This window comes from Ctenopharyngodon idella, chromosome 3 (assembly GCF_019924925.1).
Source record: "Ctenopharyngodon idella isolate HZGC_01 chromosome 3, HZGC01, whole genome shotgun sequence".
Taxonomy (NCBI): Eukaryota; Metazoa; Chordata; class Actinopteri; order Cypriniformes; family Xenocyprididae; genus Ctenopharyngodon; species Ctenopharyngodon idella.
The window spans coordinates 16,345,797-16,364,479 of NC_067222.1; the positions used below are offsets into that span (position 1 = coordinate 16,345,797).

Below are 18,683 nucleotides of genomic sequence, written 5' to 3' on the forward strand. Positions count from 1 at the left end.
TGTTTGTAAATTGGCCTCATTTTGAGTTACTGTGGATGAGATCAAACTGCTAGTGTATGATGAAATAAAGGACAATACCTGCTGCATTGCAAAGATCAGTGTCACAGCAGCTATAAGTCACTGTCCCTCCGGTTGGTAGCTGTAGAGTTCCTGGTTCACATCCAGCTGCGCACCCTTTAACTGTGAAAGACACCTCAGAGGACCCTGTAAAAAAACTCACATAAATGCTCAAATAATAGGATAATAAAAAAAACCCAAGATTAGCAGTTTACAAGTATACTTTCTCTCCAGCAGTATGATCACTTATACAGCAGATTTCCACATTATAATGGACTTACCAATAGGTTGTTCTACCGTACCGCTTGCACATTTAAAATTTCCATCTGGACATGTCTCCACTTTCAGTTCACAGGAGCCCGTCAACTCAGATGTGCACGAGTAACACTTGAGAGAATATCCTTACAAACAGAGAAAGACATTGAGTTAGCTCTCTACAGTATGACTAGCAAATAATACATTTCAATATTTGATGTTTTTTGTACCTCCAGTGAGAAAAATGAAAAGAAGAACAACGGAGACTTGCAGATCCATCATGTGTCAGAAACAGAAGGACTATACAGAAATAATGCTTCAGGTTCTTTTATGTCTGTTCAGAAAGGGTTGGGTTTAATAAGGACACATTGTGAAATCTGCAAGGCACTATTGTTGTGGTCTTTGTTAGACTTTAGTTAACATTAAGACACGTACGCACAGGAGTTATAATGCTGAACTTCTTTACTAGCATGCCATGAACTTAACTCGCCAAGTTGGCCACAAGCCATACACCAGTGGGTCATACCAACTACACAAACTGTGTGGGGGTGTCCTAGACAGAACCATTCACTGCATATACTACATCCCCCTTCTTAAGCTTTGAACAAAGTATTAATCAGACATACAGCAAGGACAGTATGCTGTAAATATCACCAGTGTATAAAATAAACATTTGCTATGAACAAACAATATTAACACTAGTCTAGCATACTTAAGTAAGCACATAATCTTTAAACCGTGCCGGTTGTCTGACGATACGTCCGGCTCTTGTGCATTCCGGACCTCGCACACTCCTTTCCACATCTTGAGGTAGCTCAGTTGGAGCAGCTTTTGGAACAGTATCGTTGCACAAGTCATTGTCAGTGTACATGGAACAGTCATGTTGTGAGTCATGTTTGATTGACCTGTCAGGCCTGAGGTGGCGTCTGTTCCTGCGGTAGATTGTTCCCGATGATATGACAACATTGTATGAGCGGGGCTCATCTCGGATACTGACAACTGTAGCTGGTTTCCATGTGCTTTTGATTCTCATATATACTCTCTGTCCCCCCTTTAAGGCTGGAAGTGGAGCTGCTGTTCTATCATACCATCTCTTTTGCTGTGATTGAAGATGCTGCAGCGCTTCCTGGATGTGTTTAGGTATAGAAGGTTGCAGAACAGCTTTGCTGACCGGTAAAGTGGAACGTAAGACTCTGCCCATAAGGATCTGGGCTGGAGAGTATTTGAGACCAGTGACAGGAGTGTTGCGGAGAGTCAATAAAGCTAGGTGAGGGTCAGTGCCAGACTGAGCAGCAGCTTTCAGCATAGTTTTGACGGTCTTTATGGCTCTCTCGGCCATGCCGTTGGACTGGGGGAAGTTTGGACTGGAGTGTGTGATGTTGAAACCCCAGTCATGAGCAAATCGAGTCATTTCAGCACTGGCAAAGGGTACATGATCTGCAATCAGGATCTCAGGCACACCATGTCTGGCAAACACTGCTTTGAATTGTGCTATCAGTGAGCCTGACGTTTTGTCTGACAGCTGTAGGACTTCTGGATATTTAGAGAAATAGTCCACAATCAGAAGAAATGAACGTCCTTGAAAGTCAAAAATGTCAGCAGCTATTTTCTGCCAGGGTCCCTCTGGAACTGGATGTGAGATAAGTGGCTCCTTTTGATTTTCAGGACAACTCTCTTGACAGCAACTACAGGCTTCCACCATGTGACGTACGGCTTCAGTGAGTCCTGGCCAGTAGAAGCATGATCTGGCGTGTGCTAGAGACCGCTGTATACCCTGATGTGCCACATGAAGTCGTTTCAGCACTTCTGGTCGCAGTGCACGAGGGATGATAATGTGATCGTCTTTCATGAGTAGCTCATCATCTATGCTAATAGTGTGTCTGATGGCCAGTAAGCTTGAGCAGCCAGTGGGACATTTTTCCTTCCGTCCGGCCATCCTTGCTCATGTAGCTGCCGTATCAGGTGAAGCTCAGGATCTGACTGTGTGGCTTGTTGGATCATGTGCATGATGTTACCACAGAGCGATTCTCCATTCACTGCGTAGATGACTTTCTCTTCACTCAGGTCTAGACTCTCTGTTGCATCAGACTGAATGTACGCTCTGGACAGCGTGTCTGCGATGAGCATCTGGTTGCCTGGAGTGTAAACAATGTGAATGTCATACCTTTGTAGCTGGAGCAGCATTCTTTGAAGGCGTGCTGGTGCGGCGCCTATGGGTTTGGAGAATATCGCCTCAAGTGGTTTGTGATCTGACTGAACTCTAATGGGCACACCGTAAACATACTGGTGGAACTTTTTCAGAGCGAAAACTATGGCCAGTAGTTCTTTTTCTATCTGGGCATAGTTCTTTTCAGCCGCAGATAGCGCTCTCGAAGCATATGCAATTGGTTGCTGTTTCTGCATTAGAGCAGCCCCCAAGCCATCTTTTGAGGCATCTGCCTGCACTTCTATAGGCTCCTTTGGGTCAAAATGCCCTAGAACAGGTGCAGTTGCTATAGCTGTTCTGAGTTTTTCAAGTGCTGACTGCTGTTCAGGATGCCACTGCCAGTCTATATCTTTCCTTAGCAACAGCCTGAGCGGTGCAGTGAGGGTGGCTTCGTTGGGAATGTATTGTGCCAGGTAGCGTGTCATACCTAGCAGACGTTGAAGGAAATTGCAATATTGCTGAAACCTTGCACTCATCAGGCTTCACTCCCTCTGCGGTGATCACATGGCCAAGGTAAGTCACCTCGTTGACCATATACTGCAGCTTGTCTTTGTTGAATTTCACGTTTAGACTCACCGCTCTGTTCATCACTTTCTCTAGGATGGCATCATGCTCTGCTTTGGTGGATGCCGCTATGATCATATCATCGGCCACCATGAAAACACCTTCAATGTCCCCAAAGCTCTCTGAGTTCAAACGTTGAAACACCTCGCTCGCTGACTTTATGCCAAAAGGCATGCGATGAAAACGATACCTGCCCCACGGCGTATTGAAAGCACAGAGATCTGCTGACTCCTCATCTAGTTGAATCTGCCAATAGCCATCCTTCTCATCCAGGATGGTGAACAACTTTTTGCCAGCTAACTTACTCCGTATGTCCTCCAGGGTGGGAATGTTGTAGTGCTGGCGGAGTATGGCCCTGTTGAGGTCTCTGGGGTCCAGGCAGACTCTCAGTGCGCCGTTTTTCTTTTCTGTGATGCACAGACTGCTAACCCATGCAGTGGGTTTAGAAACTTTGCTTATAACACCCCGTTTTTCCAATTCATCCAGTGTCTCTCGGAGTCGGTCATGGACTGCATACGGGATCTTCCTGCAGCCGTGTATTACAGGAGGAATGGAAGGGTCAGTGTGAATATGGTGCAATCCTGGAAACTGGCCCAAACCTTGAAACACTGATGCATAGCGGCCGAGGAGCTCAGTTTTTGTGGTGGGCGATGATGGTGTGAGGGCGTCTACTTTTCTTATGAGGTCCAACTGCACACATGCCTGTCTCCCAAGTAGGGCTATATCTGATGCTGTAGTCACAAAGAACATCATGTCAGTTGTTTTATTTTTAGCCTGCACATGGAGTTTAACAACACCTTCTGGTTTGATGCGGGTGCCTCCATACGACACAAGCACAGTATTTGTCTTTTGGATGTTCACAGGAACCTGAAGCTGATCAATGATTTTCTTTGGAATGACGTTTGCTTCAGCGCCCGTGTCGAGCTTGAAGTTGACAATTGTGCCTGCCATGCGCAGATTTGTGTGCCAGCCTGTGTCTGACGTGTTTGAGTGAGCTACAGTGCCGACAAACAATGTGTCTATCCCAGATATCTCAGTATCTATGTCAAGCGTGTCCATTTTGGCTTTTGATTTGCACACAAGTGCAAAGTGGTTCTTTTTGCCACATTTTTTACACACTTCATTATAGGCAGGGCACTGTCTTGGCATGTGAATGCGTCCGCATTTGCCGCAATTTTTTGAATGTCCTCTAGTTGGCGCTGTCATTTGTTTGTGCACTGCTGGTTTGTTTGATCTCCATTTAGGCTGCTGCCCCTTTTTTGTAATGGCATGCACAAATTGTGTTTCTGATGATGCTGCCATAGCTGTAACTTGTGCCCTCGCGACTTCTTTAGCTCTGCACATGTCAATGGCTTTTGAAAGTGTCAAATCAGATATGGACAGCAATCGTTCACGAAGCCCAGAGTCAGTTATGCTGAATACTATTTTATCTCGTATCATGAGATCTTCAGTTTCTCCAAATTCGCATGTGCGTGCTTTGTTTCTTAGCTCCGTGACGAATCTGTCTATGCCTGCTTGCTCAGAGAATGTGTGGGCCCAGAACTGATGTCGTTCAAAGACGGTATTCTTTCGCGGAGCACAGTATTTCCGCAGTGCTGCGAGGACCTCTGATAATTTTTTACGTTGTGGATCCTCGTATTCGATCTCGAGCGAGTTATAAATGTCTAGCGCCTCTTCTCCTATGCAATGCAGCAGCACAGCGATCTGTCTCGTCTCAGATTTATCCACTAGCGCTGAGGCAGTAAGATACAAATTAAATCTTTGTTCCCACTTACGCCAATTTTCAGCCAAGTTCCCCGTCAGAGACAAAGGTGGCGGCAGATGAAGCATTTCCATTTTGTCAATCTCGTTAGCACGTAGGGCTCGCTAGAATAATCTGGCAGTGCTGCTTTTCGTCACTGTTTGCCCGCGCCGCGGTGATCTTCAGTCACTACTTGATGTGCACGGTGTTATTCAGTGGATACAGTGGCTTCTGACACCATGTTGTGGTCTTTGTTAGACTTTAGTTAACATTAAGACACGTACGCACAGGAGTTATAATGCTGAACTTCTTTACTAGCATGCCATGAACTTAACTCGCCAAGTTGGCCACAAGCCATACACCAGTGGGTCATACCAACTACACAAACTGTGTGGGGGTGTCCTAGACAGAACCACTCACTGCATATACTACACTATGAAATTTACTGCTAAGAAAAGGGAATCTGAAACAAGCAGAATGAGTTTCTGTGGAAAAACTCCCTCCCAGTACTTCTCCAGAAACAATTTGATAGTTACACATTTATTTCCTATTCCTAGTATTCCGTGCTGCTCTTTGTTAACATAACTCAAATGTTGTCTCACACACATGCTCACACAAATTTCTAACACTGAGGTTATAGTTTGAGATAAATCAATTATACTGTAACAAGAAATAATTTTCTTTGGTTAACTGTTTGACAAACCCATTCTACAGATCCTACACTCCAAAAAAGGCTGGGTTAAAAACAACCCATTTGGCAACCCAGCACTGGATAAGTACTGGACTGAACAAATGCTGGGATAAAGTAACCCAGCAAGTTGGGTTGTACAATTTAACCCAAATTCTGCTCACACTGTATTCCTGTGTTCTTGTTCTCCTGGTGTTTTCCTTGTGTTTGCTGCTTCCTGTGTTTGTCTATTTTATGGAATACTGGAATAAATTACTGCACCTGGATCCTCTTCTCTGGCTCCCTAGTGAAAAAAGTATGCTAAGTAAACTTACAGCAAGTATATTTCAATTGTGTTAATGATTAGTTAACTTAAAGTGTGCTATTTTGAAACAACTAATTTTGTACCGAGTATATTTTAGCTGTAATTAAGTTGTATAAAAATACAACTTTAAGTATATTAAGTGTACTTTTGTGTGCTAAATTGGACCAACTTCAAGTATACTTAGTACACTTTAAGTATATGCCTGTGTAGGGACTAATTACATGCTTGATTAGTGATATTAAAGTGTACTTAATTTGTGTTATAAGTATATTTTATTTGTTTTAAGTACATAAAAATTACGAGTGTCTTCCGAACACACAAGCGATACACTATGAATATATTATTTTACAGGTAATAGTATACTGTATGCTCAGTACCTTTGGCTTATTCCAAATACTAAAAATGACACACTTTGCAGTCAATAACAACACACTTTTTATAATTACTCATACTTTATATAATATAGTCAACATTTGAAGTGGATCAAAACCTTTAATCAAAGTTGTTCTAAAACCTTCTTCTTAGGACAACTTTGCTGAACTTCTTTGATCCACTTCAAATGTTGACTACTGTACTTTGAATTACATAATCTCACACATTACAGTAATATAATTGTGCTACTATTTAAATACAGTTTAATGATTTACTTAGGTGAAATTTTCCCAAAGTTGAATGCATTTGTTTTCAAGGCCATTAAAATAAATAAAATGTAACAACATCACTAATGAAGAGACATATTTCATTAATAAATCCAATGGTTTTTATTTAAACTTAACATTAATTCAGCAAAACTTACCATGTTTTTCATTAAAGAAAAAAAAAAGTTATTGGACCAATGGTGACCCTCTATACACAAATACAAATTACACATTATATTCCATGTTCTGCTGAGCTGCTCATTATTGTGTCTGATGGCCGCAACACAGAGGCAGTGACTGCAGAAACTTGTGAAGAACAGCATCTGTTAACAGAATATACAAGAGATATGAGGTCAGACAGCATGATCAACTCTTTATTCACGTTTACAATAGTCTGTCTGAATCCTACACTGAATCAATAATATTTTTGAACAGTAAATGAGGATTAGCAGCAGGGAACTGTATCGGTATGGCATGTCGATATTGTTTTCGGTACATAGTTAAGCATACAACACTTAATGAATTAATATCGTACAGAATACGGGCCGATTTGACCAATCATATGAATGTTTTGGTGCTGCATACAAACATGTGCCATAAACCACCACACACAAACTCAAAAAGGAGATATCAAGCCGAAATCTCGCTCTCCGTTTGTTAAAGCAAAAAAAAAAAAAAAAAAAAAAAGTTTGTTAACTGGTCGACTACAACTCACCTCCAAATAGCAGCACTTTTCTCCGGTTCTTTCAGGATCGCGTAGGCCATTAAATTCCTAGTCGGTTGTCGTCGCCATCTGTCAGTCTGCGATGTCACTAGATTGAACTGGTCAGAATTCCCAAGGTTGAGCGATGTATTGCGCTTTCAGTGATTTATTAAATAAATTATACATTGCGACAATATAATTCACCTGAGTGACTGGGGGATTCAGACGAGGACCGTGACGTCAGCAGCTCTGATTGGCTGAAGGCAGTGAGCAACAAAATCTGATTGGTCACAGACCGAGTTGAAGAGACATTTGAATTCCGAAGTCTCAAGTTTAACAACTCAACATATTTTTTCGCATGTAATGTTACATGTGCTGCTGGTGTGTTGTTTAATATAGATTTGTGTGTACGATTGTAAAATGATTCTGCCAGTGTACACTTATTAAACATATATAAACATATTTACGAAGCTGGCAACCCATGGACCCTTGGCTCGGCATCAGTTAAGATGATGGATTGAAGGGAATCAGCGAACATGAGGCTGAAGGACTGGCTGAATCTGGATGAGGAGAAAGGAGAGGGAGGCCGGTCAGGATTAGCAACAACAACACAATCTCAATACAGGGTGATGAAACAGGCTTTTTGCTGGGCAGGACCAGCAGTGATGATAGGGGCAGACTGGGGAGCATTACCTTAGTTTCCAAATCGAACAACCTCTGCTCATTGTCTAGATGCACAAAACTCCCACAGAAACACATAGTGTCGGATCACATACTTCTTCAGACTCACTGTGGGATTTCGGCTCTGAGATAGGCTGGATAGGCTCTAGGCAAGGGTGCATGGTGGGGTTTGTTTCGGAGGATGGCCTGTTTCCATGTTCCCATCCTCATATCCATCTGAAGAACAAAATACACTGATAACGAACTTTAGGACTAGGGTGATAATTGAATCATTGTCTATGACAACAGACTGTGGTGAGAACAAAAGAGACAAGTGACTGAAGAGATACAAAAAGCCTTCATTCATCTTCAGAACACAAATTAAGATATTTTTGATGAAATCCGAGAGGTATATTCTCATCCATAGGCAGCAATTTAACCAACACTTTCAAGGTCCAGACCTTGAAAGTTTTCGTTAAATTACTATGGACGGATTTCATGAGAATATATTAATTTGTATTCTGAAGATGAAAGAAGGTCTTTGATTATCTGGTTCAGGTGTGTTTAATTGGGGTTGGATCTCCTTTTTTTTTTCATTATAAACTGCTTGTAGTCATATCCAGCACTTTTGTTTACCTTTTTTTTCCTTCAACCCCTATTGACACTAAGCAGATTCTTATTTAATTTTTTCCTCCACAGGCCGATAACATGCAGCGCCACATACTTCATGCTGTCAGTATGACAGGAAACCCCCCTCTCATCTCAGAGAGATACTCAGAGGAACTTCGGGAATTAATCAGTCAAATGCTCAGTCGTGACCCTAAAGACAGACCTTCAGCTGAAGAGATTCTAGCTAAACCGTTCCTGACAGATGCAGTAGACAGAAACAGCAGAACTCCAGAGGCACTGCTACAGAGTTTTGTGAAGTCTATCACCGCCTTTGATGAGGCCTACAACAAGCACTATAAAGACATTGAGGTTTTAGTTAGTGAGTGGGGAAGAATAACAGATTCGATGGAGTCTGCACATTACAGCGCCACAGCGGGGAGTCTGTCAGGTTCGGTGATCGGAGCAGCTGGAGGAATCACTGCATTAGCTGGTTTAATTTTGGCACCGTTCACTCTTGGGGCGTCTCTGATTGTTACTGGTGTTGGTGTTGGAGTAGGAGTTGCAGGTGGAGTAACAGGTGCTGCATCCACCATTACTAACACTGTACAACAAAAATCATTCAGAGAGAGCCTTGAACAAATTCAGCAGAAGTATGAATCTGTGAGCGAACCAATTCTCACACCACTGAATACACTGAGAAAGGTTCTGAGAAAAACCACAAAGTTCAGTGCTTTTTTCAGCAGCTCAGCTTTTGACAATGTGCAAATATGCAATTTAGACAGAAGGAATGTTTTGTGTGCAACACAACTCATGAATTTGGGTCTGTTGGCAAATGTTAGCAGAATTGCTACTCAGACTGCAAGAGTAGGGCGAGTTGTAGCAGAAGCAGTCTCAGGAGTGTTAAGTGGACTGTTAGTCATACTTGATGTCGCCTTCATAGTGATGGATTCTGTAGACATTCACCAGATGAGACAGGGAAAAGTAGATGATCCAGAAAAGGTCCAATCCAGTGTGCTTAAATCCATTGCAGAGATGAGGAGAACACATAATGAGCTTTGCAATGTCCAGAAGGAAATACAAACAACAAGAGAGGAACTTAAAGACTATATAGAATTGGCCAGGGGTGACAGAGAAATAGACAATGATTTAAATAGATTAAACATATAAACATGATTCCAGTCAAAGAATCAGACAACTTTAGTGAAGGGAAAAAATTGAGTTTTTGTAGAATCAATCTAAATATTTAATATGTTGCTCTGGAACAACCAGAATTCATGTGTATATAGCGCTTTTTACAATACCGATTGTTTCAGTAAAATTATGCAACAAAGTTTGTTTTAGCTAAACAGCTTTAGAAGAAAATAGTATCATTGTTCAGCTTGATTCAGCTTGATTCAAGTCAGTTGATTCAGCTCTGTTGTAAAAATCATCCGTTATTAATTTAGTTGATTTCATCTATACAGCAGCTCTGGAGAAAGGTGATGTCATTGCCAGCACATTTCATTTCTCATACAATAGTGTCGATGCAGGCGGATCAGTAATATTGTTGAATATTAAGTGTCCCAGACTAAGCAGGCCAGAGGAGACAGCAGCAATGAGCTCAAACTCCAACAGGTGACAAAATAGACACAAAAAAACAAAAGAAAAAGACCTATACATCACTGATATATATATACACTGTATACATCCATTATACACAAGTGTTTTCTATTAAATATGTGGTGTAGGTTTGATTATGAAATAATCAGTCTGGTTAGTAATAAATGAAGCTGTAATGCTGTTTGTGGAGTTGTTTAATCCTCCTCTGCTGAGATCTTGAGAGATTTAATGTCTTTCATCTTCAGGTGATTTCATCTAAGACTGTGACCGAAGAAAGTTATAGTTTCTCCTTTTTTCTATTCTTGTTTCTCTTTCATTCAGTGATTCTGCTTGTTTACAGCAGGTGTTCATCACTAATGCTCAATCATCACTTAATCACTTAATTGCTGTATGTCATTAACTGCAACTCTGCTTCAGGTGGTGTTATTTAACAGTCTGTAGTGAGGACACAAACACAGACCAGTAATTTTAACACTGAGGGTTTTGCTGGGTGGCTCTTTAATGGTCTTGGAGGGTCTGTTCTTGACCACACTTCTGGTCTTGACTGGTCATGGTCTTGGATGTTCTCATCTGCAGATTCAGCGTTGCTTGTTGGTTGAGTCTCGTAAGGTGGTTTGAAAAGTTTAAATCAAATCAAAAATATTATACAGGCCATAGTTTGTAGTGAGCTCAATAACTCCTGTCATTTTATGGAATAAGGCTTCAATAAATTGTGGAGCTAAAATTTGTATGATTATTAAACACTGCGTCACATGGGTTTGGAATGATGTGAAATTCAAAAGTTTGACCATGCTCTAGTGTAAGTCTGAGGATAATAATGAATCTTTTTCACAGATGAGTGAAATTACTGAAAGTCTGGAATCATTCACAACATACAAACATTTACTCTCATCTGATGTCTGATATGCTGAAAACTGCTATGATAATGCTTCGTTGTGTTCGCTCCTCACACAGAAGGCAGGGCTAAAGCTCCAAGCACATTCCTCTAGAAGCTTCTGATTGGTTAATTCATCATAGCGATAGAAAGAGATCAAATACATTTAGAACAATATAAATAATACATTTCTGAATTTATGATGAATAAAAATGTTCATTTATTTTTAAGACCCTCCCCGCATCCGTGGGACATTTGCCATTATACATTTATAATAACAATATCTTAGTATAAACCTAAAGTAATCTTGACAAACTATATATCATTTGAAAGCTTACTTAAAGTTCTTTTTTTGAGATATCAACCTAAATTTTCCGATATTTAGCTCTGATTTTCTTGAAGTTTTAGAGTTGAATGTGTTTTGTAAAATATATATTTTATATAAAATATATATATTTTTAAATATTTTAAATTTTAATCAATTTAAACTTTTAAACTTTTTTTTATTTTACTTTTACAACTTTTTTTTTTTTTTTTACTTCAATAATCTGTGACATTTCGCCTTTAAAAAATATGCCAAACTTAAGTCTGTGCTCTAAAGTCAAGATTTTTAACAATTAAGGTTGGTAAAGTGATGTTTTTATGCTCAAAAAGTTGGACAGACAGTTAACAGGTAAAACAACTTTTTTTTTATTTTCACAAACTTTGAAAATAAAAAGTTGTTAAACTCAGTAAGACACTGGCACTTCAGTACTAGAGTTGAGGAGTTCTGACATACAGCACAAGAGTGTTTTGTATTTTGGGTCTGTACAGTTGCTTTTGAATGGTTTTCTATATGGGTCAAATTGACACACGAACAGTAAGAACGTATAAAATTTCTGTGCACATTTCACAACACATCAGTGTGCTGAAACTCTGCATGCATGTTCATGACCCTAAATGAGAAAAAGTCACAAAATAAAAAAAAAAAAGTAACATGGGTTTAATTTTATTTCAGACATATTGAAAAAAGAAATGATAGCTCATTTTACCATCTGTGGCTGACAAAATATTTTTCAGGATTGGAATAAGTCGGAAGAAATAACTTGGCTTGGCTGCAGTTGCCAGATTTGGGATGAATGACGCCCCAGAATCGGCTCAAATACCAAAAAAATGCCAAAACTGCCGGCATTGGGTCACAATCAAGCCAACAAGAATTGAACACTTACTCTGTACTGGCCCGAGCCTGGGTACTGAAACTGAGCTGACACCGTCAGCATTGGGCCACGATCACATCAACAAAAACGGTACACTTAACCGTTACTGATCCGAGATCTGGGAACTTAAACTGAGCCTACACTTGGCCACAATTTCACATTCATTACAGTTCAAAAAAAATTAATTGGCATGATTGTTTTACTGTTTGAAGTTTCTGTTGATGTTTGAGTGTCCAGCAGATGGCGCCAAATCTCCATTCAAACTGATGACGAGATTTCAGTCATAAAGGCACATCCAGAATATCAGGTGTCTCCTCTATAGGATCACGTGATGCTGCTGCTGATGACGTCACTGCAGCTGAGAGGGTTAAATGACGAGGAACCGGAAGTGAAAGTGAAAGTAAACAAACTTGAACAGCAGCTCGACTCCTGTGAGATTATATTACGCGCAGCGCTGTGTTTTATGCTCATATGTTGATTTAGTAATATTATGAATCATTTTGAGAATATACTGAGTTTTTGTTTATCTGTTTTTTAGAAACCGTCTTTATGAGCTTTATGTGTTCAGATTGTACAGTGAAGATGGCGACCGGAGATTCACCTCCTGAAACTCAGTTTACACGCTTTAAATATTAAAACACAAATGCATTTGTTTGAGTTTGTATTAATCCATCCAATCCAGCTTCACATTGAGCTGATGAATATATTCATGTAGGCTACTGATGATTTTTAGTGACATTTTAAGTTAATTTCTTTCTCTTTCAGAGTTCAGCTCCAGTCCAGATGATCCAATGATCCGGATTCTTCTGATGGACAGAAACACTCATCAGGAAACACTTTTATAATGTTACAAAAGATTTTTTAACTTTTAAACCTTTTTTAAACTTTTTTGAACTGTGTATTCATCAAAGAAACTTAAAAAAAAAACTGTATCGGGGTTTACATAAAAACATTAAGACAGTATGAAGAGAGAGAGAGAGAGAGAGAGAGCATTCCCAAAGTCAGTTCCTTCTTTTGTGTTTATTCTTAGACAGTGTGACTACAACATGGTAACTGATTAGATAATTACATAAAGATACAGAAATACAGAAAGATAATTACATTTTCAACAAGCAGAATCCAATGCAGAGCTCCAGACCCTATATCAGTTATGCTGGTTATCAGACATATAAACATGAAAATAAATGGTATTGTTATTTAAAAAGAAAAGAAAAAAAAAAAATCAATATTGGTCCATCTCTTCTATTTATGAAATCATGCTGAATCTCAGAGTACAGAAGCACGAACTTCATTAGTGTATGCTCTTATAATGTCAATGAGAGAGCTTTTCATGAATTACATTTTTTAAAAAGATAAAGAATAAATGACAATATAAATAACATGTACAGCACATCTGTCCTCTTCATTAAAGAACCCTGAGAGTTTCTGTTCAATCAATCTTTAGGAAGAGAGAAAGAGGGAGAAGGTGAAAGGAAGGATGGAGAACGTGAGAGAAAGGGAAAATAAGAGGAGGTTGGGTGCGCTTCTGAAGTTGGAGTTGGATTTTGGGGTCTGAGTTTTAGTTGGAGTTGAGGTTGGAGTTGGGGTTGGAGATGGAGTCGAGGTTGGAGTTGAGGTTGGAGATGGAGTCGAGGTTGGAGTTGGGGTTGGAGATGGAGTCGAGGTTGGAGTTGATTGTTGAATGTCTATGTTGAATTCAACAAATCCAGGTGGGTTGCTGCCCATGTAAGACTTGATCCAGTTCTGGTACTGAGAGACTCTGGTGTACACACCAGGATATTTAGGGAGAGCACATACTTTACCAAAACTCACAATGCCGGACTGAATCCACAGAGAGTCTTTCTTACTGACCATTGGACCTCCAGAGTCTCCCTGTATTCACAAACATTCAGCATTTAAATCTCTGACAATATACAGTGAACATAACAGTAAAAGTATGCCAGCCGTGTGTCCACCAAAGCACTTTCCCCCCTGAGGCCTTTTTCAGTTGTTTGCAGTGGGAACGCTGAGCGTTTTTCTCTTGTCACCGAGAGTTGAACAATGTTCAACTTTGGGTAAAACCAAGAGAGTAATAGAGTAATAGTTTACTCTGTTGATATACATATTGTGTGGCATCCCCTTCCAGCAGTGTCCTTCAAGTGCGGAAAAACGCAGTTTATAATTCATCCTGCACCTCATTTATAAAATGTTGCGCAGAAATCATCCTAAATTTGATCTTACAGTCATTTCTCAGATGTGTGTGTGTGTGATTCATAGAATGAACGTACACACCGAAAACAAGAGTACGCCTTTCTGTAGATGTGAAATCTATAAATCGCAAATGATCTTGAACTTGCGCGCAGCTGAATGGTTTCAGTTCTCTGCGTTTTAAACAACACTAAATTAATGTAATTTACATATAAAAGATCACCAGTCATCGTCCAAATCCTTAGCGAGCAGCAAGAATAGCTTAGATTTCCAAAAACCTGCAGTAATCTGACCAGGAAAAGTGTGTACGTCTGCTCAGACCCTGACGTGGCGCTAAACACTTTTTTCACATCAAAGTGCGTACGCACGCTTTATAAATGAAGACCCTTGTGTGTGTGTGCAGCCCAAATATCGCGTATATGTTGTGCATATAGACTGCACTGCAACTCCTCTGCAGAACAGCTGTAGTATCAAAAATCAGTCATAGTGTACGAGATCATGATCGGTGGTGGCAGGTTGGCAGAGTAAAGTTTGTAGGTGACCAAAATTTGTGAGTATGAATGAATGACTGTCTTACCTGACATGAATCTTTTCCTCCCTCATTTAACAATCCAGCACAAATCATATTACCTGTGATAAATCTTCCATAAGCATTATCACAGTCACTGTTGCTCACAATGGGTATCATCACCTCCTGCAGTGTATCTGGAAGCTGGCCTGTGACACAGATCAGAGGACACATTTTATGGCTTTTAAAACCATTTCTAGGTAAATTACTGAGTTTTACAGTATTGTTTTAATTTCATTGGCAAACAAATGTTCACTCACCTCCAGATTGTAGCGTGCCCCATCCAGTGACCCAGCTCTCTGTACCTGAAGAAAATACACTACCAGCCGCCGCCAGACAGACCGGCTTAATGTAATCAGAGAAAGGCACAGACGAGTTGAGCTGGACCAGTGCTATGTCGTTGTTGTTGGGCTGATTGTTATAGTTACTATGTCTGATGATTCGACTCGCTGTCCTGATTATCTCATGAGGGTTTGAGCCGGATTGGTTCAGACGCCCAAAGTACATCACAATGTTAGGATCACTGATATTGCTAGACTCTCTGGTTGTAAATAGAGAAAGTCTGCATCAATTCCACTATTATCAATCTACAGTTGTATCTTCAGTTTTATTTAAGCTTTCAACATACTCAAAGCAGTGAGCTGCAGATAAAACCCAGTCTTTATTGATCAGAGTCCCACCACACAAAGCGCCACGGGCATGAATCCTGACTTGCCAAGGCCAGGCTCCTGCCGTCGCATCCTCTCCTCCAACAATCCTGACATTGAGGGGGGCTCGACCACACACTGATGAGAGGAAAGACAATGTGGGAATTCCCAATTAAAATGATATAATACATACAAGATTTGTGGAACAAGAGTTTTATGGTCGTTAAGAGTATGACAACTTACCATCTAACTGGCAGAGGGAACCTGGGAAACAGAGACCAAACAATTAGATGAACACGTACGAAACTGATAAACTGGTTTGTAGCCTGCAATCTCAAGCCCAAAGTATACTTCAACTGTCCGTGTTCTGCGATGGTTAGTACACTGTCCTCGTCACGTAATTTTCATCATCAGCAGTGTTTTTGAATGTCTGTACACACCGTCCATGTGCAGCTCAGTTTTTGGGTGCATCTCAATCAAATTCCTGTAGCTTCGAGCTTGTGAATCAGTACAAATCCGGGCACTGGTCAGGGCACCTGATTTATTACACATTAGGACCACTTATCTATATAACTGACTTTGATTGCTCATATAATTTTAAACTTCCATTAAAGCCACTGGAATTGTTCAATCGGCTAATATTGCTATTCCCTACCAACAGAGGGCATCATTTGGCACTTTTCCACTGCTTGGCACGGCTCGCCACGGCACGGCTCGGCTCTGCTCGCTTTGCTTTCTTATTGCTTTTCCACTGCGGTTTAGTACCGCTTCAAAGTGGGTGGGATTATAGACTGATCATATAGTTGCTCCGCCTCTACTGCAGTGGATCCGCTCCTCATCTACTGATCATGATACAGCCATTTCTTTTTTTCAAGTTGTGTGCGACGGTAGTTTAAATCAAGTCACTTTGCGAACAAATGATAGTGCGGTGGCTGTTACTGACTATTTATATCTAGCGGGTTTGGTGTCTCGTGTTTCAAATCCAGTGATGCTGGTAGTGACGATTCTCTCTGACCAATCAGTGATCTGCAGTATTTACACGTATCGGTATGGCACACTTGGATCCTCCACTGAAGTTGTAGGGGAGACCGGGGGCAATTGTAACAAATTTTGGTCATGTCATTACTCAAAAACCTTTTGAAATATTTGGATACGTTTTTTTATGTCAGTAACTTGTATCTGTGTTCTACTTGTTAACAGTCACCAAATGTTTTTACAAGCAATGTTAGAGTATTGATTGAAACATTAGAATTGTAACAACACATGTAATATCTTCATATCAACACCAATGACCACAATAAACTCCAGAGAATATGCATATATGTAGTTAAAACTATTCAATATCCATTACATCCATATTATTATCCAGAACAATTAATTAACTCCCCTTGCTGTTTTCCTCGGTCTGAACCTCAGCATGCTGTGAACAGAGAGTGTACAGGCCTACTCAGTAAAATGGATCCCCAGATTGAGAGGCAAAAACATTTTTCTTAAATTATTGGAATCTATTTTGGTGTCCTTACTAATCTGGACACTGTTTCGATGGTGTCTGGGTTAATTGTAATGCAGTGTTACAATTTCCCCCGACTGTACAACCCCGTGACAGGTTACCCTGCTAGCTAGAAACAACAAAGCTAATGTTTGACAAAGATATCAAATGTTAGAGAACAGAATGGTCATCGAAACAAGACAGGTTTAATTTCATAGGCATTAATGGTTAAGACAGTAAGAAGAAAATATTGTAGATGAAAAAAATTACTTTTATACCTCAAAAATGAGTCTTTGTAGAAAAACTTTACCAAGTATGATTCAGAAGCTTGTCCTTTGTCATGCAGAGAGGGATCTCCACAGAGCACAATGAGTTTCATGGTTCTGTCTCATTTCTGACTGGTGTAATTTGAGATGTTACAATTGCAGTTCTTTATGGTTTTTAGATGTTATTTAGATGATTAAACTCTTCTTCACATTAAGAAAAGAAGATGGTTCTTTAAAAACTGTTCACTGAAAGGTTCTTTGGGGAACCAGTTTTTCTTAGGCATCGCTGTGCCCTCCCCAAACTCCCATTTATAATTTTACATGAAATATTTATATATTAATATTAATATTTACAGTACTAAACTAGTAGTAAAATATACAGTTACTCATACTTTATTATTATCATGGTTTTCCATATTTTAGAGCAATTTAGCTTCATTTACTCAATCAACCAATTTATGTATTTGGTATTGAATAAGTTCATACACATTTAACTCATCCAATAAAAAAATGATATAAATAAATTCATACTAAAAGCACAACATACTGAATATTTATCCTCAAAACAAGTTTCATAAATTTAAGCATAAGGCTTTAGATCAAAATGTATTTTGAGATTATGAGAAACACAAATTCAGTAAAGTTGGTAGTGTTTGTGTTTGTAGTCGATTATCGATTTGTGTTACAAAGGTCCCTAGTAACTGCAGTTCAACTAAGACATTTAAACATTAAACATATAGCTAATTTAACAGATTTGTGTAAGATTTTACCTGCTATGCTGAGAAGTATGGTCCCAACAACACTCAAAGCTGTGTTAAACTTCATACTTATGTTCTGGTCTGGTTCAGACTGCTGTTTCTTCAGCTGTCAGGATAAAGAGATGTAAAAGCAGGTACTGCCACGTTCATCAAGTGTTCTCTGCTCCTGCAACCATGAGACTCTTTTTGCAGATGCCTTTTTTTCTGTCAGTATTTACAGTACACGCCCTGGACACCTTCACAGGTAATGTTAAGGTTTATTATTAACTGCCTTTCAGTTCAAGGTCACTTCACTACACATTAAATGGAAAGTTCACCCAAAAATGAACATTGTCCCATGATTTACTCACCCTCAGGACAGGTGTACAAGACCTTCTTTCAGACGAACACAATCAGAGTTTTATTAAAATATATCCTGGCTCTTCCAAGCTCTTCTGAAGCGAATCTATGGGTGTTTGTGAGAAAAATATCCATATTTAAAACTTCATAAACTATAATGACTAGCTTCTAGATGGTTGACTTACAGAAAAACCGTGACTGACATGACAAATAATGCAGTTGAACCTCATAGACAACGCTATGTCCTACGTCATTCGTCTCAGATATTTTTCATGGATATTTTTCTTGCAAAAACCCATAGATTTGGTTACATTAAAAGTCTTTCATTTTCTTTT

The 18,683-nt window shown here is 39.7% G+C and overlaps 2 protein-coding genes across 14 annotated transcripts in view; one reads left to right on the forward strand and one right to left on the reverse strand.

Annotated features, from left to right (window-relative positions):
* The window catches only part of LOC127508098 (uncharacterized), a 320,544-nt gene that overhangs the window by 203,119 nt on the left and 98,742 nt on the right, over positions 1-18,683 (forward strand). The window lies entirely within an intron of this gene.
* The window catches only part of LOC127508169 (trypsin I-P1-like), a 74,246-nt gene that overhangs the window by 9,594 nt on the left and 45,969 nt on the right, over positions 1-18,683 (reverse strand). The window contains exons 1-6 of one of the 8 annotated variants that reach the window (XM_051885890.1): positions 18,022-18,193; positions 15,740-15,760; positions 15,478-15,634; positions 15,110-15,390; positions 14,859-14,998; positions 12,621-13,966 (exon numbers count right to left, since the gene is read on the reverse strand). The exons of 1 other annotated variant lie outside the window; for it this stretch is intronic. In XM_051885890.1, coding sequence (XP_051741850.1) covers positions 13,535-13,966; positions 14,859-14,998; positions 15,110-15,390; positions 15,478-15,634; positions 15,740-15,760; positions 18,022-18,076 — 1,086 coding nt within the window. In that variant the 5' untranslated portion in view covers positions 18,077-18,193 and the 3' untranslated portion in view covers positions 12,621-13,534. Of the gene's footprint in view, positions 1-12,620; positions 13,967-14,858; positions 14,999-15,109; positions 15,391-15,477; positions 15,635-15,739; positions 15,761-18,021; positions 18,469-18,683 lie in introns of those variants that run through there. 6 more of the 8 variants (XM_051885898.1, XM_051885891.1, XM_051885899.1 and 3 more) reach the window with 6 other exon arrangements.